The sequence below is a fragment of the Chelonia mydas genome, chromosome 3 (genome assembly GCF_015237465.2).
Source record: "Chelonia mydas isolate rCheMyd1 chromosome 3, rCheMyd1.pri.v2, whole genome shotgun sequence".
Classification (NCBI taxonomy): Eukaryota; Metazoa; Chordata; order Testudines; family Cheloniidae; genus Chelonia; species Chelonia mydas.
Window position 1 is genome coordinate 166,158,521 of NC_057851.1, and position 23,996 is coordinate 166,182,516.

General features: G+C 44.3%; 2 protein-coding genes across 3 annotated transcripts in view; both read right to left on the minus strand.

Moving 5' to 3' along the window:
• LOC102930437 (3-hydroxyanthranilate 3,4-dioxygenase) overlaps positions 1-2,779 on the minus strand; it is a 52,977-nt gene extending 50,198 nt beyond the window's left edge. The window contains exon 1 of the mRNA XM_007066077.3: positions 2,557-2,779. Coding sequence (XP_007066139.2) covers positions 2,557-2,636 — 80 coding nt within the window. The 5' untranslated portion in view covers positions 2,637-2,779. The remainder of the gene's footprint in view (positions 1-2,556) is intronic.
• Positions 2,780-10,676: 7,897 nt separating this feature from the next.
• Positions 10,677-22,338, minus strand: LOC122464850 (3-hydroxyanthranilate 3,4-dioxygenase-like). Of its 2 annotated transcripts, none has more exons than XR_006289245.1 (3): positions 22,065-22,322; positions 18,693-18,771; positions 10,677-10,775 (listed from the first exon to the last, which is right to left on the minus strand). XR_006289245.1 is itself a non-coding variant. In XM_043541917.1 (3 exons), the coding sequence occupies exons 1-3, from the start codon at positions 22,142-22,144 to the stop codon at positions 16,242-16,244; spliced, it is 354 nt and encodes a 117-aa protein (XP_043397852.1). In that variant the 5' UTR covers positions 22,145-22,338; the 3' UTR covers positions 16,223-16,241. The 2 variants fall into 2 exon arrangements, 1 of the variants encoding a protein (XP_043397852.1); XM_043541917.1 differs by lacking the exon at positions 10,677-10,775 and adding an exon at positions 16,223-16,436 and having other exon boundaries at positions 22,065-22,338.
• Between the last annotated feature and the right edge of the window lie 1,658 nt (positions 22,339-23,996).

Genomic DNA, 23,996 nt, shown 5'->3' on the forward strand with positions numbered 1-23,996 from the left:
CGACCATGAAATGCAACTCCGGGATGAGAGCAGGGGGACACGGAGCTACCACAGAGATAGAGAAGCAATCTGTTCACATTGAATCTGGGCCTCAATGCCGAGTGTGTTGTCACCATGCCTACACTCAGCCATCTTCAACAGAGTCATGTTAGGAGAGTTTCTGAGATGTTGGAACATGCAAGTCAACTGACTTGGGCTCACAGGGCTTAAGCTACGAGGCTAAAAATAGCAGCGTAGACACTCCTGCTTGGGCTGGAGCCCAGGTTCTGAGACCCCCTTCCCTCACCAGGTTTCAGACCCCAGGCTCAGAGCTGGTGCTAGCCCACTGGGGCCTAAGAAGGCATATTTTCCACCCCCCCCCCCAACACTAAAACAGGCAAATATGGGGCCCTCTTGAGCTGCTCAGGGCCTAAGCAATTGCTTAGGCTGCTTTTGCCAAGTGTGGGTTCTGCCCGGCCACCAGCCCAAGCGGGAATGCTGCTATGTTTAGCTCCGTAGCATGAACCCAAATCCGTTGACCCGGTCTCTGAGACTTGCTGTTGTGGGTTTCGGGAGACTCCTAAGTCACTTAGGCATTTTTGTAAAGGTTGCCCACTGTGATAGAAATGGTGATAGGATCACCACCTAATGCACCTCACACAACTGATTTTAGTGTGGAGATAGAACCAAAGTTTTGAAACAATTTCAGAAATCTGCTAGCCATTTTTGCCATAGACCCTGGAGTCCTTTTAAAAGCCCTGCTGACATTTTGATAGAGACAGGAGAAAGGCAGAGAGAAACTTAGGAGCCATAGGTATTTATTAGACAAATTCAGTCTCTTTCACCATAGGCTGAGGTTACACTGAGAGATGAACATTTTCCAAAAACATTCACCATTATTTAACCAGCTCTGGTACTAGCTGTGGCCAGATGGGTTGATGCTGGTCACCCTAATGGGAATGATTTTTTCATTCTGACTTCTGTGAGATTCCCCTGCACAAGAACAATTTTCTGAAGCTTTGCAGAGAGATTTGACCCAAGGCAGGAAGAGTGTTTAGGGGTGGGGGAAAAAAAGTTTGCTGCAACAGCAAAGTAGATATCCCTTATTGATGAAGAGCAGAAAGGAGGAATATTCAAAATACTTCAAAATACTTCAACAATAGCACAGGTGCTATTGTTAAAAGGTGCTATTGTTAAGCTTAGAAATGAAGCCACCTTGCAAAAGTATAGCAGAATTCATTTTAAATGAATATTTCAAACTAATAATCGAATGAAAGAAATCAGAAACAGAAGACACTTTCTTGTGCTCTTTCATGCCATGAGATCTACGCAGGCCAAGCATTTTTGTCTTTCTTTCTGTCTACAATAGAACATCAAACGGTACTTTCAATAGATGAGGGAATGTGCACATCCTCCATGAAATCTGTATCTTGGCATAGTTACTCAGAAAAGCAAGCATTTACACACAGTCATGAAAAGCATTAACATTCCTTAACTGTCAGAACCGGCTATTCGGCTTTCAATTACAGGGAATCCTTTGGGGTAGGAGAAAAAGAAGTGGTTCCTGGAAGTTTTGTTCATTTGCAATTTCCTTTCGATGGATTAAAACATGTATCACAGAAAATAAAAGGAACATAATATAATGTGAAAATTGGATTATAATATAAAAACATTATAATATATATAAAAAAGAGGGATAGGAAATGGAAACTCTTCTTAAGGAGACCCTTCTTTTCTTATTCATGTACTGTAGGTTCAGAAGCAAACACATTATGCTTTATTCCACTGACATAAGAAATAATTGTTATTACTGTGATTGGAAGAAGGTGCCAAATTCTGGACCCTGGCACAGCCACACTGCAAGTGTCCACACCGGTGCTTTTGTCAGTGAAACTTATGTCACTCGGAGGGGTGTTTTTTCATACCCCTGAGCGACATAAGTTATAACAACAAAAGTGCTAGTGTAGACATAGCCTGAGTCACAGTCAGGAAACTGAATAGGCCAGAGCAGCTCACAGAGCCCCCAGCTGACAGCGGTGGTAATGAATTTAACTCTCTCAGCATCCCTCTTCTTCCCTGCCCCCTGGTTTTATGGATTACTCTGCTATTCTTTGATTGTAATAATGGGGTCATCCTTCACTTCTGGAGCTGGAGTGGCCCCTCTCTCACTGCTGGAATGGCTTTCACCACCAAGTCTGGAAACACAAAGTGGGGGGGGGGGGAAGTAGTGGTAATTTATTAGGTGAATCTCATAATGCGCGAGTGTGATCCTATGAGATTTTTCTCCCATAGGGCCTAATCCAAAGCTCACTGAAGTCAGTAGAAAGAGTGCTGTAGACTTCAATGAACTGTGGATCAGGGCCATAGATTGCAGTGTGCTGAACACAGCACTCCATCTATTTTAAAACATTAAACAGTTTTCAAGCACTTTCTGTCTTTTTAAAAAAAAGCCTGTGCCCAGACAGGAAGAACAATTTTATCCACACTCATTAATCTTTCCCATTTGCATGAAATTTACAGCAGGTTCCTTTTATCCCTGAGAATATTCAAGGTAAAACAAGATCTTCATTTACTTACATAAGCTTATTGCAGACGGGGGGCAAAAAAGCAGCTTTGTTTTCTTCTATCCATTTTCTTACATTTACAAGCAGCTCCATGGCTCACCAGCAATGAGACTTTTGGGGAAGGTAATGAGCTGCCACAGAAGTATGCAGCCTGCACTCTGGTTAGGTTATTCCCACCACAAAGCTCTGGTGATTGGCTGATAAGATAGAGTTCTTCAGGCTGGGGTGACAAAGGGAACTACTTTGTTCGATCAGCCAAAGGTTATTTTGTAGAGCAAACTATATTCTGGTAGCTTAGGCAATAATCAACTCATGCATTTCAAAAACATCTAGATCTTTGCTTAGCTCTGTTTAAACATATAAACTCTGTGTGCGTGTGTTAGCAGACTTAGACCAATAGCTCACCCCCCCCCCCCCCCGCCCCCAAACAAAGAACAAATAATTCCCACCTTCAAAGAGTACCAATATTGCAGGCAGAATTCCATCAGCAGGGTGGGGGACTACCCGCTTTATTGCACTGAATGCAGCATGTATGAGCACCTGCTTTGTGGAGGAGAGGGATGTGTGTGCATTTGATGCAAGCAACTCATGCCCCTCAGGGTCTCAGTACAGTCTCCGGAGGACGGAGTGGCTGAACTAGAAGAGCTAAGGGAGGCACAGAGATATATAGCTGAGACACAGTAGAGCGGTCCCATTCTGAGTCTTGACCAGCTGTGTGCTGTGGAGGAGGATTAAAGTCTTGGGGAAGGAGACATCAAGCTGGAGAGGAAGGAAACGATCCCATAGTTGGGACCCTCCTTCCAGATGATGTCATGGTATCCTCTTGCACAGACCCCAGTTATTAGGAAGAGACAGGTAATAGTAATGAGGGATTGGATTATTAGAAATATAGATAGTTGGGTTTGTGATGAGTAGGAGAACCACGTGGTGAACTGCCTGCCAGGTGCGTAGGTTATGCATCTAGATAGACCAGTGGTCACCAACCTGTCGATCCTGGAGACTCTCCCCGCTGATTGCAATCTCCAGCCACAGCAGCGCAGCAGGGCTGCCTGACTCTAAGGCAAGCTCCCTGCCTGCCGCGGCCCCATGCCACTCCCAGAAGCAGCCAGCATGCCCGCAGCAGCCCCGCCGGGGAGGAGGGGCAAGAGTCTCCACACCCTGCTCCTGCCTGCAAGCACCACCCCCACAGCTCCCAGGAACAGGGGCAGTACCTGCAGAGAGGGGCAGCATGCGGAGCCACGTGCCTCCCCCAGGGGCCACAGAGACATGTTGGCCCCTTCCGGGAGCAGCATGGCCACATGGTGCACTACTGGCTGGCAGGGTGCGGGGATGGCCTGGAGTGAGTGAAGCGGGGCCTCAGAGAAGGCGCGGGGTAGATCCTGGGTTGCCCTTAAATTCAAAAAGTGATCTTGGGCATAAAAAAAGGTTGGAGACCACTGAGATAGACTTACATGTAGTGCTGGGGAGGAGCTGGTGGTTGTGGTACATGTAGGTACCAGTGACATAGAGAAAGGTAGGAGAGAAATCCTGGCGGCCAAATTTAGGCTGCTAGGCAAGAGATTAAAGTTCAGGACCTCCATGGTACCATTCTCTGAAATGCTTCCAGTTCCAAGTAAAAGGCCACTTAGACAGGACAGGCAGAACTGCAGGATCTCAATGCATGGATGAGATAATGGTGTTTGGAGGAGGAATTTTGATTACTAGGAATTGGGAAACTTTTGGGAAAGGAGGAGCCTATATAGGAAGGATAGGCTCCACCTAAATCAAAATGGAACCAGGTTGCTGGCATGTCAAATTAAAATAGTTGTAGGGGGATTTTTAAACTAAGGGTTGTGGGAAAGCTGACAGGTGCAGAGGAGCACGTGGTTTGGACAGAGACATCCTTTGGGGGAAGATTTATTAATGGTGATACTCTATATCCCAGAGAAGGGGAAAGGACAGAATTTGATAAAAGACAGGTAGGTACTCAAAAGAAACAGTCAAACAAAAAAGAATCCCATTCAATTACACCACATGAAGGCAGATAACCCAATTTTGACAAATTTTATAAGTGCTAAAACGGGTGAACTTGAGTGCCTGGTATTAGATGAGGATATTGATATAATTGGCATTACAGAAATGTGGTGAAACCGTGACAGTGAAAGGGACATGGTTATACCAGGGTACAAAATATATAGCAATGACAGAGTAGGTTGTGCTGGTGGGAGGAGTGGCACTATATGTGAAAGAAAGGGCACAGAGTCAAATATAGTAAACATTTTAAATGAATCAAACTATACCATAGAATCTGCATGGCTAGAAATTCCATGCTTGAATAAGAGTATAGCAGTATGAATGTATTACCGATCACCTGACCACAATGGTGATGGTGATTGTGAAATGTTCAGAGAGATTAGAGAGGCTACGAAAACAGAAAACCCAATAATAAAGGGGGATTTCAACTATCCCCATATTGACTGGGGAGATGTCATCTCAGAGATTAAATTTCTAGACACTATTAATGACTGCTTCTTGGAGCAGCTAGTCAGGGAACCCACTACGGGAGAGACAGTTCTTGATTTAGTTCTAGGTGGAGCACAGAATCTGGTCTAAGAGGTGAGTATAGCTGAACTGCTCAGTAATAGTGACTATAATGTAATTAAATTGAACATCCTTGTAAGAGAAAAAATGCCAAAGAAATGCCAAAGAAACCCACCACAGTAGCATTTAACTTCAAAAAGGGCAACTACACAAAAATTAGGATGATAGTTAAATGGAAATTAAAAGAAAGAGTCACAAGAGTGAAATGCCTGCAAGCTGCTTGGAAAGTATTTTAAAACATCATAATAGAGGCTCAAACTAACCATAACCCAAATAAATAAAAAAACAGTAAGAGGATCAAAAAAAAATGCCACCATGGCTAAACAACAGAGTAAAAGATGTGGTTAGAGGCAAAAGGACATTCTTTAAAAATTGGAAGTCAAATCCTACTGAGGAAAATAGAAAAGAGCATAAACTCTGGCAAGAAAATTGAAAAGTATAATGAGGTGGGCCAAAAAAAGAATTGAAGAGCAACTAGCAAAATACACAATAACAAACAGCAATTTTTTAAGTACATCAGAAGTACGAAGCCTGCCAAACAATCAGTGGGGCCACTGGATAATCAAGCTGCCAAAGGAGCACTCAAGGAATACAAGGCCATTGCGGAAAAGCTAAATGAATTCTTTGCTTCGGTCTTCACTGCAGAGAATGTGAGGGAAATTCCCACACCTGAGCCATTCTTTTTAGGTGACAAATCTGGGGAACTGTCCCAGACTGAGGTGTCACTAAAGGAGGTTTTGGAACAAACTGATAAAATTAAACAGTAACTTTACTTCTCTCACTGAGCCCACCCCCTGACTTAACCAACAGTCCCTCCCCGCAACTGTAACTGCTTCCATATGGCTTACATTTGCCCTCAGACTCACAAACCAGATAGCTATCTAAATGGATACAATTGCTGGTGCTGTTAATTTTACTGATAATACCTGCCCTGCCCTGGCCAGAGCCATGGGGAGGAAGGGCTAAGCTCTTAGCCCCCCCACCCCACCCCAGCTGAGGCCACAGAGGGGCTGAGAGCAGTGAGTGGGGGCATGGCCTTGACCAGAAGAGGCAGGGCAGGGGGCTAGCCTCCCCAGGGGGAAGCTTCTGAATTGTTCACCTAGCCATGGTCTGAATCCCTTTATTGTCCTTGTATTCCATTTAACCTCCCCCCCTGTCATTTTTCTTTGGTCTGGTGTCAGTGAGTGATTGTCTAAAATGCCACGATTGCCTTCACTCACAAGGCCGATGGCTCATTCTACAGCGTAAAGTGACTCGAGGGGAAGATTGCTCTATAACGCATCCCTTCAAAGAGAGAGATCTTTTGGGGGGGTTTTAAGACTGACCATGACTATCACAAAGCCCTGTTCATTGGCCATGCTGGTAATTGAATAGTAATTTCCGAAGTGCTCTCTTTGGTAGCCATATTTTGCTGATAGCTGCTGCTCAGGGTGCTGCTGCAGAACATTACCATGGAAACATAGACTAGGAAGACGGAAAGGGCTACGGTCCGCTAATGTCCAGCGCCAGGAATCACTCAGCCATTAGGAAGAGAGGATGTAACTGTGCCTAACTCCCAACTTTAGTGCTGCGACTAAAAATAAAAAACTCAAAGTGTCCTGACTGTAAAATTCCACCCTGATCGCAAAGTTGTTCTGTTTATATCTCTATGGGTGAATTTCACCCTTGTGCAGAGGTACGGTTGCCAACTTTCTAATTGCACAAAACCAAACATCCTTGCCATGCCCCTGCTATGCCCCTTTCCCGAGGTCCCGCCCCTCCTCTGAAGCCCCACCCCCCACTCATCCAGCCCCCGCCCTCTGTCGCTCACTCTCCCCCACCCTCACTCATTTTAACTGGGCTGGGTTAGGGGTTGGAGTGTGGGAGGGGGTGAGGGCTCCAGCTGGGGGTGCTGGCTCTGGGATGGGGCCAGAAATTAGGGATTCAGGGTGTGGGAGGGGGCTCTGGGCTGGGGCAGGGAGTTGGGGAGTGCAAGGGGGTGGGGCTCCAGCTGGAGGTGCAGGCTCTGGAGTAGGACTGGGAATGAGGGTTGTGGGGTGGAGGATGGGGCTGGGGCCAAGGGGTTGGGAGTGTGGGAGTGGGCTCAGGGCTGGGCGTTGAGGTGCGGGAGGGGGTGGGGGCTCCAGAAGGGAGTTTGGATGTGGGAGGGGGCTCAGGGCTGGGGTTGGGGTGCGGGAGGGGGTGCGGGGTGTGGGCTCTGGGAGGGAGTTTGGGTGTGGGAGGGGGCTCCGGGCTGGGGTAGGGGGTTCAGGTGTGGGAGGGGGAGTGGGGTATGAGCTCTGGGAGGGAGTTAGGGTGCTGGAGGGTGTTCCGACCTGGGGCAGGGAGTTTGGGTAGTGGGTTACAGCCAGGCAGTGCTTAACTCAGGCGGCTCCTGGTCGGTGGCGCAGTGGGGCTAAGTGGCTCTGCGCTGCTCCCAGAAGCAGCCAGCATATCCAGCTCCTAGGTGGAGGCGCAGATAGGTGGCTCTGCACAGTGCGTGCTGCCCGAGCCTGCAGGCGCCACCCCCACAGCTTCCATTGACAGCGGTTCCCAGCCAATGGGAGCTGCAGAGTCGGCGCTGGGGGCGGGGGCAGCACCTGGAGCTTCCCTGATTGCCCCTGCACCTTGGGGCCGGACATACCGGCCGCTTCTGGGGAGCTACACAGAGCCAGGGCAGGCAGAGAGTTTGCCTTAGTCCTGCTGTGCAGCCAACTGGTCTTTTAGTGTCCGAGTCAGCAGTCCTGACCAGAGCCGCCAGGGTCCCTTTTCGACTGGGCGTTCCGGTCAAAAACCAGATGCCTGGCACCCTATGCAGAGGGCCAGCTCAAGGCCTATGCACCTCTTCAGCCCTATTCTCTGGGTGCACAGGGCTTGTGCTGGCCTTCTGCACAGGGCTGCATTTCACCCTGTTGAGATCAGGAGTAATCATGGAATCTTTCCTGTATTGAATGTTTTTTGATTGCTTGTGATCCTGCCCCCATTCAAGTCAATGGAAAAAAAGCCCATTGAATTCTATGGTACAGGTCCCTAATGGAATACCTAGGAACCTTAATTCTGAATTTATTGCTGTGTTGTTAAGATTTGTTTTGCAAATAGTGGGGTGTGGTGGTGGTGTGGGTTTCTTTGGTTTTTTCATTATACTCAATTCAAGGATTTCTTGCGTCTCTATTATAACAACGCGTTTCACAGCAAGTTGGGGGTTTATTCTTTGAAATGGTTTTCAGGAAAATGTCTTTTTAAAGAAAAAAAATGAACTTTTCATTCACCTAAAAATCATTTGATATTTTGACTGGTTTCAGAGTAGCAGCCGTGTTCGTCTGTATCCGCAAAAAGAAAAGGAGTATTTGTGGTACCTTAGAGAAATTTGTTAGTCTCTAAGGTGCCACAAGTACTCCTTTTCTTTTTTTGATATTTTGAGGAGCACGTGGCAGTAATTAGCCAGTTCATTACTGTGCTAATTATATCTTCTGAACTTTATCAAGATAACTGTCCTCTGTTTAATGGCTCATTGAGTTACAGCCCAGGACCCTTCCATTTCAAGAGCCATAAGAATAGCTAGTAATAAATATAGGACTACTGTCCTTTGCTGAAACACTGTCATCCATCTGCTGGTAGAACCTCTCCATACTTTGGGGCAAATCCAACCCTTCCTACACAGCCACAGAAAATCCTTTGGCCGTGGAAGCAGTCTGGTTCCAGCAGGTGGGCGTGGTTGCATTGAGCATGCGGATGCTTAGAGCATCTGTTCAGTGCCCAGCCTTGGAACATAGCATCTGCCCCTTTGTCTGTTTCGAGAGAGACTCCGATGTCCAGTCTTAGGAACATGCGGGAGACAAAGGAAATCAGGCTATTGTGTTTAATGTGTAGGCTTTTCTTTTCATTTTTTATTAATTATATCGTGTCCCCCAAACTGCTATGAGCCCTAGACAGAGCCCTACTCCAAAGAGCCTATGGTCTAGAACGTACAGGCAAGAGAAGAGAAGGAAAACAAGGGTAGGCTTGGGTTGTTTAAAGTCTTCTAATTTTTGTACTCTTATTTAATTTGGTTTTTGGTAGTCTCCCAAAGTTTACACATCTTCTTCCCCAACCCTTCTCCCTATGTTTTTTATTTGAGCCCTTTCTTATTTACTATCTGACACTCTCCCATTCCTGTTATTGTAAAACTTCCCTGCTTTCTTATTAATCCTTACCTATTACCTCCCCCCTCGCAGCCACCCTCCCAGAGTTATCATGAATTCAGAAGTGGCCCTTGACCTTAACCAGATGGCTTTATATTGCAGAAGTGTTGAATACCCAATGTCTCTGTTGAGAGCTGCAGGTGCAAGGCATTTCTGAAAATTAATCAATAACCCCTTGAGACTGGCAGTTTGGTTTTGACCTAGTTCCCTTGCGCTTTCTGGAGTATCCAAAACTCACCTCCTATCCTTTACTCTGCTCCACCCTCATCCATTGCGGTCCAAAGGTAGGTGATATCACCAGTTATTAAAGTCATTAGAGAACAACGAAGAGCAGCACTGTTGATACTGAGCCACTGTTGAGGCTGTGACGGATGCCTGCTGCCACTGCAGTCCTGCTCAGCTGCACGATCTCTCACCTCATGGGTACAAGGGTTTGACTGGCTCTTCCAAAGGAAATAGGTGGCACTTCAGTTCCAAAAAGGAGGGGGGCTGAGGCTTTGCGGAGAGCCTACTGCTCTGTGCAGTGCTGCTGCTTTTTTTTTTGGCTGGGCCCTGTTTCACTGGGGGAGGCAAGTGAGAGAGTTTGTCATCCTCACTGTCACCTTGGGGCCCAGCCCCAGAAAGAGTGCACCCAAGTAGTGATATAGAATGAAGCAGGTAGCAGAGATTCAGAATTCCGCATCGCTGATTTGAGCGTGAAAATTAACTGAGTAGGACCTGAGTGCCTTGGGTCCTGCCAGATTAGAAATTGGGGCTGCTCAGCACCATGCAGGATTGGGCCCTGAACTGGCATGTACTATGTGTCAGATTATCAAGAACTAAATGAATTTGCAGAGCAAATCACATTCTGATGTGGGAGTAGAGTTTGGGTACTGTCCAGGCTTCACAGGTGACTGATCAATATACATGAGCACAGAATAACATAATTTTCTCTCCCTTTCTCATCCCAAGGTTTTCAACCATCAGAAATCTGGAAAAGCAACTGGATGAGAAAGGGAGAGAAAATTATGTTTTTCTTTGCTCATGTGCATCAATCACCTGTGAAACCTGGACACTAGCCAAGCCTTATCCCACCAATCTTAGGCGGTGAAACTATTTCTGAAGATGAAGGCTGTTTCTGATGTGAATGGAACTTCTCTCCCACTGATTGCAAGAGGAGCTTTGTTTCCTCTCATTTAAAAACAAACAACCCATTATTTAAAGTATTTTCACAGCTAGATAGATCAGGTGTTAAAATATTACAAGTTACCAACAGGCCTTTTTCTACTTTGCTGACTAAACTGTCTGCATAACAAACAAAACACACACAATGTAGTAATAAAAATCTGAAGCCAGTGACAAACTGTTTCTGATTATCATTAACTATCCATTCATAGTCAAGCTTCACAATGAGCATAGTCTTCATCTCCCACTGACTTCACTGAAACAAACCAGTCCCTTCACTTTTCACATGCCACATCTCATTCCAGAGTGGAATTTTTTTCTAGGAACTCTGGAAAATATCACAGGAGGAGGAATTTAAAAGATACGATGCTGCATCTTTGCTCCCATTCAGGCAGCACAAAGCAGCCAGGATGCCTGTAAATCCAGTCCCTGAAGATGCCCCACGAACAGGGAAGTCTGTGGGGTGTGTAGAGCTGTCTCAACTCCTATGCAACCCCTCACCCAACCTCACCTTCAGTGTAGGGGGAAATGTCCAGGAGAAAAGGATGTGGCCAGGGTGCCCCTGAAGCTGGCTGATCCCTAGCTCCAAGTATGGCCCCTTGTAGCCATGGATAGCTGGGTATAAGGCCAGGTCTACACTAGAAGCTTTTGTAACTATAGCAATGTTAACTAAAAGTGGGATGGATTTGTTTATTTTGGGTGACATTTCTGTGCAGGCAAAAGCCCTAGTGTAGATGCAGTTGTACTGGCACATAGGCCATGTCTAAATTAGAAGTCTAGTGCCCCCTCTCCACACTGTTACCTTCTTTAATGCCAATCTGCTTACAGGTTTTGATAGACAGGTCTGGGTTCTTCTGGATCCCACTACCCACTCAGCAGGGTGTATCTTTTTTATTTTACCTTCTGAAATTTATTTGGCGGTGCCACCACCCCACTCGCTCCTTCCTGGCAGGGTCACCAGGGCTGCTTGGGAGGAAAATTCTAACCACAGGGTAACCCCCCCTTCTTTGCCAGATAGTTGGAGGCTCCCAAGAAATAACACAAATACATACAATGTAGTCAACCCAGTAATTATATTAAACAGGAGACAAATATAACATAATAGGGTTAAACACTATTCTTAGGATCACCGGTGCCCAGGCCGATAATACCCGTGACTTTCCCCAGTCATGGGACCTGATGTAGCGAATGTAAGATTAGTGTCCTGTTGGTACATGTACTTTGCTGAGGCCCTTGATGACCTATGACCACAATATCTTCTCTGCAGTGGTTTAGCAGTGTGGCTGACTGGATTCAGTACAGCCCAAAGGACTCACAAATGGGAGGAGGTGGTAAGTCCCTCCACAGGTTTAATATGCAGCAGGTTATAAAATCCCCAAACCCTTACTCCCTGGCTTGAGGACACAGTTCAGGGAGTAGGGGGTCCCCAAAACAATTTCCCTGACTAACTAAAAGATGGTGCACTCACAAACTCCATGAATGATCCTCGGTCACTGCAGAGAGGCTGCTCTCTGCTGGCAGGGATCATCTTCAGGCAGGAGTCAGGCTGCTTTTGGTCCCAGATTTCCCCTCCCCACAAACGGGTGCAGGCCTTAAGGTGCAGATTACACAACTATACTAAAATCCAAACTGTAGTCTCCTAGCCCAACATCCAGACACACTCACAGCAGGCAGCAGCCCTGAACTAGCAGACTGAACAGAGCTGACCATGTGGTGACTGGTCTCACCTAGGGAGCTGGGGGCTAACTCAGCCTGGCTGGGGAAGTTTACCAGCAAAAAGATTCTACAAACTGGGAGTCATCAGTGGAGAAGAAAAAGCCCAGCTGAGGGATCTGTTGTCAGGTCCCTAGAGGCCAGTTCTCAGGGGGAACCCTGCATGCAGGCCTGGGACTCACCAGGTCCCCACACAACCAGTCCTGCCCTTGCCCTGGCTGGCTCCAGACTGTCTCAAAAAATGGCTTCTCCCCTTTTCTGAGCTCCCTGGGAAGGGCATCTCACTCCCTATTAGTTGCTGGACAGACTCTGAGTCTGCCTTGGCTCCCCCTCCCTACCAGGGACAGTGTGCCTCTCCCTGAGCTGCCAGCAGACAGCGTCCCAGGAACCTAGGTAATCTCCTTGGGGGTTACAGAAGGTTATAGCTATATCAGCAAAACTTTTCAGTGTAGGTTAAGTCCAAGTTAGAGTAGCCCTAAGTCTACTCTAGTGCTAGTCCTGAACTTGCCCAGACTTGTGGATTGTGGTCATTCTGGTCCTGTGCCAAGTGCGGCTGGGTTTGATCAAAGTTATAAAGATTTCCAAAATTTCCTTGTCCTTCTCTTGGGAGTGAGTGTGGTTTTGAGGTCAATGGAACTGCATATGAGTAAGTGTTTGCAGGATGAAGCCCCTACTCTCTTTGCTTCTGCGGAGAGAGATCAAAGGGAACTTGATATTAGAGAAAATATGAGTATGCTGTCGTGGTGGGCTCAAGCCACACAGTTTAGAGCCAAATTTGTCTAAAGTCTGAGTGGTAGCTCAGGCCTATCTCTGATAAACTGGGTATTTTAACTCCAGTGTCTATAAAAATAATCGGAGGGGGAACAGAATACAAGATGAGGGATGCTTCTGAGTGTGGTTGAGGATGATGCAACAACAAGTAATGGCCTGAAGCTAAGAGTATCAGTTCCAAGAACTGGAGCATGCTCACAAACCCTGATATGCTGGTGAATCCCTTGGGGGATGTGACCAGCAGGCTGAGAAGCACTGGGCTAGAGAAGCACAGAAGATCCTTTCTGATATTGTCAACTAATTGTGTATGAGTATGTAGTTCTGTAGATAGAACAATGAACTTAACAGATTTAAACTGTTCTAAAATTAACTTCCCTCCCAAAACAAACATGTCTGCCTGGAATTTCCTCCAACCCGGTAAGTGTCAGTGTCTGAAGTTTTCAAATCACTGAGACATTAAATCCTTATAACCAGAGTGGCTTATAATAGGCTGCCATCATAAATTATTTTTAAATATACAATAGTGCTGTTAAACCGGCATTAAGATTGTGAGCCCAGCTTTTAAACATGAGCTCCTTAATAGGATATGCACATTCTGGGCCTCAACTTGTCACTTGTTTGCGTAAATGAGCATTTTCCTCCCCCTGAGTTCAGAGGTGAGCATCTACATATGGCATTTAGATGTCCTATTAAATAGCCCACGTTAAAATGTGTTTGTATTTATTGTATATCAAGGCTGAGGTTCATAATCATCTGATTCACTGCAATAAAAGTTTAAAACATAAGTCTCTTTAGGAAAAGCTAGTTTAATATTGACTAAGTGGAAGAACATGAAGGCTATATCTACACTTGGAGCCGATTCCCAATTTGAGTAGACATACTTGTGCTAGTTTGATAACAGCTAGCATGCTGTAGCCATGGCAGCACACGCAGTGGCCATAGGCACATGGGCTAGCTGTGCTGAGTACATACCCACCTGGATCCCGTGGGTACATACTCCTGGTGGCTAGCCTGTGCTGCCACTTGCCACTGCTCAGGCTACTGTGGCTACACTACTCATTTTTGTTGGCTAGCTCAATGAGAGCTAGTTGCGAGTATAACTACTCTTGGGAATCACACCCCCAGCTCAAGTGTAGATATAGTCTAAAACAATATTTAATAGGCAGCTGCTGTAAAAGAAATTTGATTGCTTTTTACCTGTGTTGTCATAATATGTGTACAGTTAGGGAAGGAAAAAATATTTGCTATTTTCCAAGGAACTTCATGTTAATTATCATAGGAACTTTTCCACGTAACCAATCTTGTAACTTGAAAAGTGCATTCAGTGCAAAGAGATGGGATTCAGCATTAAGACTGGAAAGGTTTGAGACAGAGAGCAGTTCATGCATGAAAAGGCTAAACTTCATACTGCTTTTCTCAGCTTTATTTATTGTCCTCTTGAATTTCCTGGCTGAAATTAATTAATTCCTGTCATTTCTATTTCAGCAATTTGTAAAAGCCAAGTCCATCATATGCAGCTTGAGAATACAGACAGATGGGTACAAAGACGGGAAAGATAGGCTTAGAGTGACAACTAGTGTTCAATTTTATTTCTTTCTTTCCAGCTTAATAGAAAAAACAGAAAACAAGAGACAAAGTAGGTGAGGTAGTATCTTTTATTGGACCATCTTCTCTTAGTGAGAGAGACAAGATTATGAACTTACACAGAGCTCTTCAGGGCTGGGAAACTTACTTAGGGTATATCCACACTACAAAATTATGTCAACCTAAGTTATGTTGACATACGTCCACTTCAGTAATTAAATTGCTTTTGCATGTCCACACTACGCTCCTTGTGTTGGCATTGCGCATCCTCACCAGGAGCACTTGCAACAATTGAACTGTCAGTGTGGGGCATAGTGGGATGGCTTCAGAAAGCCAGCAACAGTCAATGTGAGCAATGCAGGGTTTACACTGACACTGCATCAGACAAAATATATCGACCTAAGCACTACACCTCTCACGGAGTTGGATTTATTAAGTCAGCGTAGGGTGAGTTACATCAGCAGGAGTGACATTTTAGTGTAGATGCTGTGGCAAGTTGCCAGCACTACTATGATGGGTCTCACGCTTTCTCTTCTTGGGGTGACATTCAGGGCACAGTTTCTTGCCCCTGAACTGGGGTATTAACTGCCCCACTAGTGTCCTAGACTAGTGGAGAGGGAGGGACCTGGGCCCACCCTCTACTCTGGGTCCCAGCCCAGGGGCCCTAGCGATAGCAGTAAACCACTTGAACTAGCGGTTCCTTCCCCAGGCTACTTCCCTCTCCTGCCCTTCAGCTTATGGGGCTTCCTGCCCTCCCTCTGCACAAACCAGGTGTCCCTTTACCTAGGGTCTTGGTCTTCTTAGCCCACCACAGCACTTCTCCAAACTCTCCTCTGCTTCCCTCCAAACTGCTCTCTGCTCCAACACCAATCCACTCTGCTTCAACTCCTCCAAACTGCTCTCTGCTCCAACACCAATCCACTCTGCTTCAACTCCTCCTCTTGTCTGATTGAAGCAGGGGGGCTTTATCAGGTGACTAGCTTCAGGTGCTCTAAGTGGCTTCAGGTGCTCTAATTGGCTTTAGGTGCTTTAATTAATCTACAGCAAACTTTCTTCCCTCTACCGGGAATAAGAGTCCCTTCTCACACTCTCCTGCTGCCCTTTGGCCATGCTGTATCACAATACTTAAAGTGAAGTGAGCTGTAGGTCACGAAAGCTTATGCTCAAATAAATTGGTTAGTCTCTAAAGTGCCATAAGTACTCCTTTTCTTTTTGAGAATGCTTAAAGAGTTAGGTCGATGTAAGCTGCCTTGCATCGACCTAACTCTGTGGTGTAGATCAGGGCTCAGAGTGTCACTGCTAAATACAAGGTGAACAAAGTGTTTGGCATAAGTAGATAACACATATTTCAAGGGACCGTTCAAGATAAAGTGACCCATTAATAGCCCTCTAGTCATAGGGAGAAATGCAAGTGGCAGGGGAAAGGCAACTGAAGAGGGGGGTTGTTAGTGGGTTATAGATTGTTTTCATAAGTCATAAATCCAGTGTCTCTGATCTGTCCATGACTTTTAGTGTCTAGCAAAGTTATTAATTTAAGCTCTCAGGGTCATTTTTTGGAAGTGGTGTGCAGGTTTCCTTTGAGGATGAGGACGGATAGGTCAGATACGGAGTGATCGCTTTGTGAAAAGTGTTCACCCACAGGTGATGTGGTGTTTTTGCCTTTTGTCATTTCCTGTGTGAGTTCATTCAAGAGCATAGTGGTTGTCTGGTTTTACCCATATAGCTGTTATTGGGGCATTTCTTGCACTAGATGAGGTATACCACATGTTGTGATAGGCATGAAAGATGTGTTGTGGGTGGTGTTGATCACTGGAGCAGTGGAGATATGTATGCAGGTTTTGCATATGTTTTTCTGGCAGGGTCTGGTGCCGCTTTGAGTTGGTGTGTCCTGGTCTGTGGGGAGCTTGCTTCTCACAGTGAGCTTGGAGAAGTTAAGAACGTAAGAATGGCCATACTGGGTCAGACCAAAGGTCCATCCAGCCCAGTATCCTGTCTGCCGACAGTGGCCAATGCCAGGTGCCCCAGAGGGAGTGAACCTAACAGGTAATGATCTAGTGATCTCTCTCCTGCCATCCATCTCCACCCTCTGACAAACAGAGGCTAGGGACACCATTCCTTACCCATCCTGGCTAATAGCTATTAATGGACTTAACCTCCATGAATTTATCCAGTTCTCTTTTAAACCCTGTTATAGTCCTATTCTTCACAACCTCCTCAGGCAAGGAGTTCCACAGGTTGACTGTGCGCTGAGTGAAGAAGAACTTCCTTTTATTTGTTTTAAACCTGCTACCCATTAATTTCATTTGGTGGCCCCTAGGTTGGGTGGTTGTTTGAAGGCCAGAAGAGGGGGTTCAAGAAAGATTTCTTTCAGGATGGGTTGTAGTTGTTGGATGATACCTCTTATGGGTTCCAGTGTGGGGTGGTAGGTGACAACTAGGTTATGAATTTCCACCACAGCTTCAACAACCACCACCTGTACATTAAACTCTCTTTGGAACACTCCCACACTAGCATCAACTTCCTGGACACCAGGATCAACTTCAGCAACGGAACTCTACAGGCAGCTACATACAAGAAACAAATGGATCACCACACCTACCTTCATAGATCCAGCAACCCCTCCAAACACACCCAGAAATCTGTTATCTAAAGCCAGCACTCAGATACCACAGAATATGCTCCGAGGAGGAAGTCCGGGATATAGACCAGAATACAGTTCAAACCACCATCACCAAACAAGGACACTCCACAAGAAAAGTAGATCGCATCATGGAATGGGCCACTCAAATACCCCAAGAAATCTGCTTCAATACAGAAATATCCCGTCCCCCCCAAGATCGCACACGCCTAGTTGTCACCTATTCGGGTGGTTTGGGGTCATTAATTTTAATTTTGCAACCCCATCACCAGGGGTGCTGGAACAATTTGTATAGTGGGGGTACTGACAGCCATTGAACCAAACTGTAAACACTGTATATGATGGAAACCACTTCAAGCCAGGGGGTGCAGCAGCACCCCCAGCACCCCTAGTTCCAGCGCCTGTGCCCACCACAATAGCTCCAGTGCCAAACCTTAACTCCTTTAGCTTCACCCAACCCTATCAATACTATGTAATAATAATGTAGTATAACATCAGAATAGAGATCGGAGGTTCCTTCAAATGTTTTGTAACCTGACATCCTACAGTTGTGATTACCTCTTTCACCAGGATCTTATCTATTATAGAGAAAAATGCACTCAGTTTTTCCCAGCAATATTTACTTATAAATATATAACAGGTGCTTTTCACCTCAGTTACAATTAAGCTATATTACTATTACAATATAAAATCACCTAAGGTATGATTCTATTAATTGTTTCCATGGTAAGTATATAAACTCCCACAAAGTCTTTTAAAAATGCTAGGCCTAATCCTGTACTGCCTTGTTTTTGTGAAGTCATTTAGGCTGACATTTTCAAATATTCATTATACTATGGGAATTAGGTGGTCAAATTCCATTGAAATGTAATGGGAGTTTTGTATCTAGCTCATTTGTGTTTATTTGAAAATCCCAGGCTTACAGCAGCGCAAATTTGGGTGTAAGATGTTGCCATTTTTATTTGATTTGGTCTATTTGCACTCCACACGTGGGCAAATGGCTACTCAAGGTGCGAAGCATGCCTTCTCTCAGTAGAAAGCATAACCCCATTACATAAATACTAGAGCTGTGCAAAGGATTTCCCGATGTTGAATTTTTTTCATTCTGAATTGGAATGAAAACCAAAAAATTTAAATTCTCCATAAAGGAAAATTGAGGGGGAAATTCTAAATGTTTCTTTTAGATTTTGATATTTTAAAAAGTGTTGTATTGTATTATAATCTAGAATAGAAAATACAGAATGCAAAACAAAACATCATTTAAACATGAAAAACTGAAAAGTTTCATTCAGAAAATATTGCAATGGGACATTTTGACATTGTTGGAACTTTTTTGCATTCTTTTCCTAAACAAAATTCTGGTGAAATTGACCCAATTTCATGAAGTATTTTGATGGAACTGCTAGTTCTGTTCTCTGCCGACCACTGATCAGTTTAATAGAATTAAGCAGGACATTACTAATTTGCAGGTATCACTTATAAATTTCTTAAACTTAGAGATCAATAAAAGCAGTAAAACATAAATGTACTATGTGTTACCTCTTCTCCTTCTTCAATATGATAATCCTTCCTTTGGTTTGGTCCTCCAACAAACATCACATTCAGCTGCTGACAGTGCCTGGAAAAAATATTTTAAAGAGATCAGTAAGAATATCTTGCATTTCTATATTCATCTGAGGATTTAGAAGTATTTTACAGCCAATAACTAATTTATTAAATAGTTTAGGCAATATGGCCCAGTGAATAGGCCCCTGGACTGGAATTCAGGAGACCTGGGTTTTATAACATGCTTTGAGATCTAAAGATGAAAAGTGCTATATGAGAGCTAGGTATTATTATCGTTGCAATATCACCTGATTAGACTAGAAGTTTGTAAGTAAAATGTAATGCTTCACAGCTCGTAAAGTTACTGAAAGCTACTGATGTTAAGAATGTTGGTCCTGAATCCTCTCTCGCTTACACCACTCTTACAATGGTGCCACAGGAATGAGTTCACCAGAGTTGCACCTGATTCTAAAGTGGTGGAAGTGAGAGGGGAATCAGGCCCTCTGTCTAATTCTGCCATGCTTATGAATTCTGATGAGCACTTTTTCTCTCAGCTCTACTACTCTGAATGCCAGAATTAGCCTTCAGGCAGCTCCCTTCAGGCCAGACTGTACCTCCAAGTTCCATGTGCAGAAGGGACCCTCTATGTGTGGATCTCACCCTTCCCCCAGGTCAGCAGCCAGAGGTATTACATTTCCCAGGTAGTATCTTACACCACAGAGAGACTCCTATTGAAGGGGATGCTGGGAATAGAGCTGGGAACAGCTCTGGCTGGGAAGTCCTTGGTAGTCCAGTAGCAGTGGAGTAACACGACCATGAAATGCAACTCCGGGATGAGAGCAGGGGGACACGGAGCTACCACAGAGATAGAGAAGCAATCTGTTCACATTGAATCTGGGCCTCAATGCCGAGTGTGTTGTCACCATGCCTACACTCAGCCATCTTCAACAGAGTCATGTTAGGAGAGTTTCTGAGATGTTGGAACATGCAAGTCAACTGACTTGGGCTCACAGGGCTTAAGCTACGAGGCTAAAAATAGCAGCGTAGACACTCCTGCTTGGGCTGGAGCCCAGGTTCTGAGACCCCCTTCCCTCACCAGGTTTCAGACCCCAGGCTCAGAGCTGGTGCTAGCCCACTGGGGCCTAAGAAGGCATATTTTCCACCCCCCCCCCCAACACTAAAACAGGCAAATATGGGGCCCTCTTGAGCTGCTCAGGGCCTAAGCAATTGCTTAGGCTGCTTTTGCCAAGTGTGGGTTCTGCCCGGCCACCAGCCCAAGCGGGAATGCTGCTATGTTTAGCTCCGTAGCATGAACCCAAATCCGTTGACCCGGTCTCTGAGACTTGCTGTTGTGGGTTTCGGGAGACTCCTAAGTCACTTAGGCATTTTTGTAAAGGTTGCCCACTGTGATAGAAATGGTGATAGGATCACCACCTAATGCACCTCACACAACTGATTTTAGTGTGGAGATAGAACCAAAGTTTTGAAACAATTTCAGAAATCTGCTAGCCATTTTTGCCATAGACCCTGGAGTCCTTTTAAAAGCCCTGCTGACATTTTGATAGAGACAGGAGAAAGGCAGAGAGAAACTTAGGAGCCATAGGTATTTATTAGACAAATTCAGTCTCTTTCACCATAGGCTGAGGTTACACTGAGAGATGAACATTTTCCAAAAACATTCACCATTATTTAACCAGCTCTGGTACTAGCTGTGGCCAGATGGGTTGATGCTGGTCACCCTAATGGGAATGATTTTTTCATTCTGACTTCTGTGAGATTCCCCTGCACAAGAACAATTTTCTGAAGCTTTGCAGAGAGATTTGACCCAAGGCAGGAAGAGTGTTTAGGGGTGGGGGAAAAAAAGTTTGCTGCAACAGCAAAGTAGATATCCCTTATTGATGAAGAGCAGAAAGGAGGAATATTCAAAATACTTCAAAATACTTCAACAATAGCACAGGTGCTATTGTTAAAAGGTGCTATTGTTAAGCTTAGAAATGAAGCCACCTTGCAAAAGTATAGCAGAATTCATTTTAAATGAATATTTCAAACTAATAATCGAATGAAAGAAATCAGAAACAGAAGACACTTTCTTGTGCTCTTTCATGCCATGAGATCTACGCAGGCCAAGCATTTTTGTCTTTCTTTCTGTCTACAATAGAACATCAAACGGTACTTTCAATAGATGAGGGAATGTGCACATCCTCCATGAAATCTGTATCTTGGCATAGTTACTCAGAAAAGCAAGCATTTACACACAGTCATGAAAAGCATTAACATTCCTTAACTGTCAGAACCGGCTATTCGGCTTTCAATTACAGGGAATCCTTTGGGGTAGGAGAAAAAGAAGTGGTTCCTGGAAGTTTTGTTCATTTGCAATTTCCTTTCGATGGATTAAAACATGTATCACAGAAAATAAAAGGAACATAATATAATGTGAAAATTGGATTATAATATAAAAACATTATAATATATATAAAAAAGAGGGATAGGAAATGGAAACTCTTCTTAAGGAGACCCTTCTTTTCTTATTCATGTACTGTAGGTTCAGAAGCAAACACATTATGCTTTATTCCACTGACATAAGAAATAATTGTTATTACTGTGATTGGAAGAAGGTGCCAAATTCTGGACCCTGGCACAGCCACACTGCAAGTGTCCACACCGGTGCTTTTGTCAGTGAAACTTATGTCACTCGGAGGGGTGTTTTTTCATACCCCTGAGCGACATAAGTTATAACAACAAAAGTGCTAGTGTAGACATAGCCTGAGTCACAGTCAGGAAACTGAATAGGCCAGAGCAGCTCACAGAGCCCCCAGCTGACAGCGGTGGTAATGAATTTAACTCTCTCAGCATCCCTCTTCTTCCCTGCCCCCTGGTTTTATGGATTACTCTGCTATTCTTTGATTGTAATAATGGGGTCATCCTTCACTTCTGGAGCTGGAGTGGCCCCTCTCTCACTGCTGGAATGGCTTTCACCACCAAGTCTGGAAACACAAAGTGGGGGGGGGGGGAAGTAGTGGTAATTTATTAGGTGAATCTCATAATGCGCGAGTGTGATCCTATGAGATTTTTCTCCCATAGGGCCTAATCCAAAGCTCACTGAAGTCAGTAGAAAGAGTGCTGTAGACTTCAATGAACTGTGGATCAGGGCCATAGATTGCAGTGTGCTGAACACAGCACTCCATCTATTTTAAAACATTAAACAGTTTTCAAGCACTTTCTGTCTTTTTAAAAAAAAGCCTGTGCCCAGACAGGAAGAACAATTTTATCCACACTCATTAATCTTTCCCATTTGCATGAAATTTACAGCAGGTTCCTTTTATCCCTGAGAATATTCAAGGTAAAACAAGATCTTCATTTACTTACATAAGCTTATTGCAGACGGGGGGCAAAAAAGCAGCTTTGTTTTCTTCTATCCATTTTCTTACATTTACAAGCAGCTCCATGGCTCACCAGCAATGAGACTTTTGGGGAAGGTAATGAGCTGCCACAGAAGTATGCAGCCTGCACTCTGGTTAGGTTATTCCCACCACAAAGCTCTGGTGATTGGCTGATAAGATAGAGTTCTTCAGGCTGGGGTGACAAAGGGAACTACTTTGTTCGATCAGCCAAAGGTTATTTTGTAGAGCAAACTATATTCTGGTAGCTTAGGCAATAATCAACTCATGCATTTCAAAAACATCTAGATCTTTGCTTAGCTCTGTTTAAACATATAAACTCTGTGTGCGTGTGTTAGCAGGGCTAGAAAGAAGACAAGCATTCCATTTTTATTCATCGTATTGTTGAAAGTACAGGTTAAATGTCAGTCAGTAGCATTATCATGAAAACAATATATATATATATATATATATATGAGAGAGAGAGAGATTTTTTTTTTTTTAAATTGATATTCCTGAAGCACTTAAGAGTGGAATAATGCACTGATTTGTTCATGATATTTAGTTCTCATAACTTGTCAGAAGTGCAAGTAGAGAATTAAGTCAGATGTCAACGGGTTAGTATTGTAAGAAATCCACAGCTCCCTGGGAACTACACAGTTGTTACTATGTCAACTCGAAATGTTAGGAACATCCTGCTACCAAAGCACAGAGCTGAAGGAGAATCTCCATTAACTGTTAACAGTACATGGCCCTGATACTGTAGATCAGTTCTGAATCCACATTGCAGAAGGCATTGCTAAATATTACAGTATTGCCTTTGAATCCTGAAACATCAGGAATGGGGATGTACATTTTTGAACTCTCAGATGATGCATGACTAAGCAAAATGGGGGTAATTTTTTCTTAGGGTCAAATTTTCAGAATGTGATATCTATTGCTGAATTATCCAAAGTCAGTAATACAGATATTTGTCTTGGGCACTATCATTAGCTTGTGTACTTACGAGAATTTATATATAAATAGGCAGATTCTGACTGGGTTATATCAGTGTAAATCTGGAGTAACTCTATTGAAGTCAATTGAATCCTGCCTACAAATTCCATTTGTGCATGTAAACAGAGTTCGTACTGAGTACAGGGGGGTTTTGTGGGTACGAGCGCTATCATTTGTGCATACAACTGTCAGTGTGCTAAACTGTGTGTACGTAGAATTTCATGTGCACAAATGGTGGCTTGGTTGAGGCCTTTGAAAATATAACCCTTAAAGGAGAACTGTGAAAAGTGGGAGCAATTATAGTTGCAAAACATCCTCTCTTGAAGCAGGAGTGTCCTTCCCTAGATGGGCAGACCTAGTGGACATCACTATGTTATGTGTACATTAGAGTTCTTTATACAAAAAATTCCCACAGTTGCTAATGCTGATGCAAGCTCAACCAGTGGCCGCAATACAGGGGTCCTTAGCATTTTAGGCTCCATGTAGACTCACTTCTGAATTTATCACCTTCTGTTTATGATTCTACATAAGTTTGATGACAGAATGTGGGGCTGTGACTTGACTATCATGAAATTCTTATGGCCGGGGGGGGCGGGGGGGCGTGCAATCTGTTGTTATCAGCTTGTTGGGTAAACAACAAGTGGCAAACTGGCTGTGAATTATTAGGCATTACTGTGGTCTCATTAGTAAGTACAGATCTGTTTGTCATTCTCTGAACACCTGGGGTAGTTTCTGTTCTGTTTTCACTCTCAGTTCCTGGGGGATTTCCCACTGACTTTTATAAAGAAACAAACATATAGATTTTTTTTTACCAATTAAAAAAATATTTTTGCATTGATGACAAAAATAACAGTACAAAATTTACAAGGACTTGTTACTTCTTGTCATAGCTTAGTCTTCCTAATATTTATATAATATGTATATA

Excerpts from the sequence above, each read along its gene's own strand:
- LOC122464850 (XM_043541917.1), bottom strand. The coding sequence starts at position 22,144 with ATGGAGCTGCTTGTAAATGTAAGAAAATGGATAGAAGAAAACAAAGCT. Across the intron at positions 18,772-22,064 it reads CCCGTCTGCAATAAGCTTAT|GCACTGTCAGCAGCTGAATG; the intron begins GTAAGTAAATGA and ends TATTTTTTCCAG. Across the intron at positions 16,437-18,692 it reads ATATTGAAGAAGGAGAAGAG|CTCACTGTGAGAAGCAAGCT; the intron begins GTAACACATAGT and ends AACTTCTCCAAG.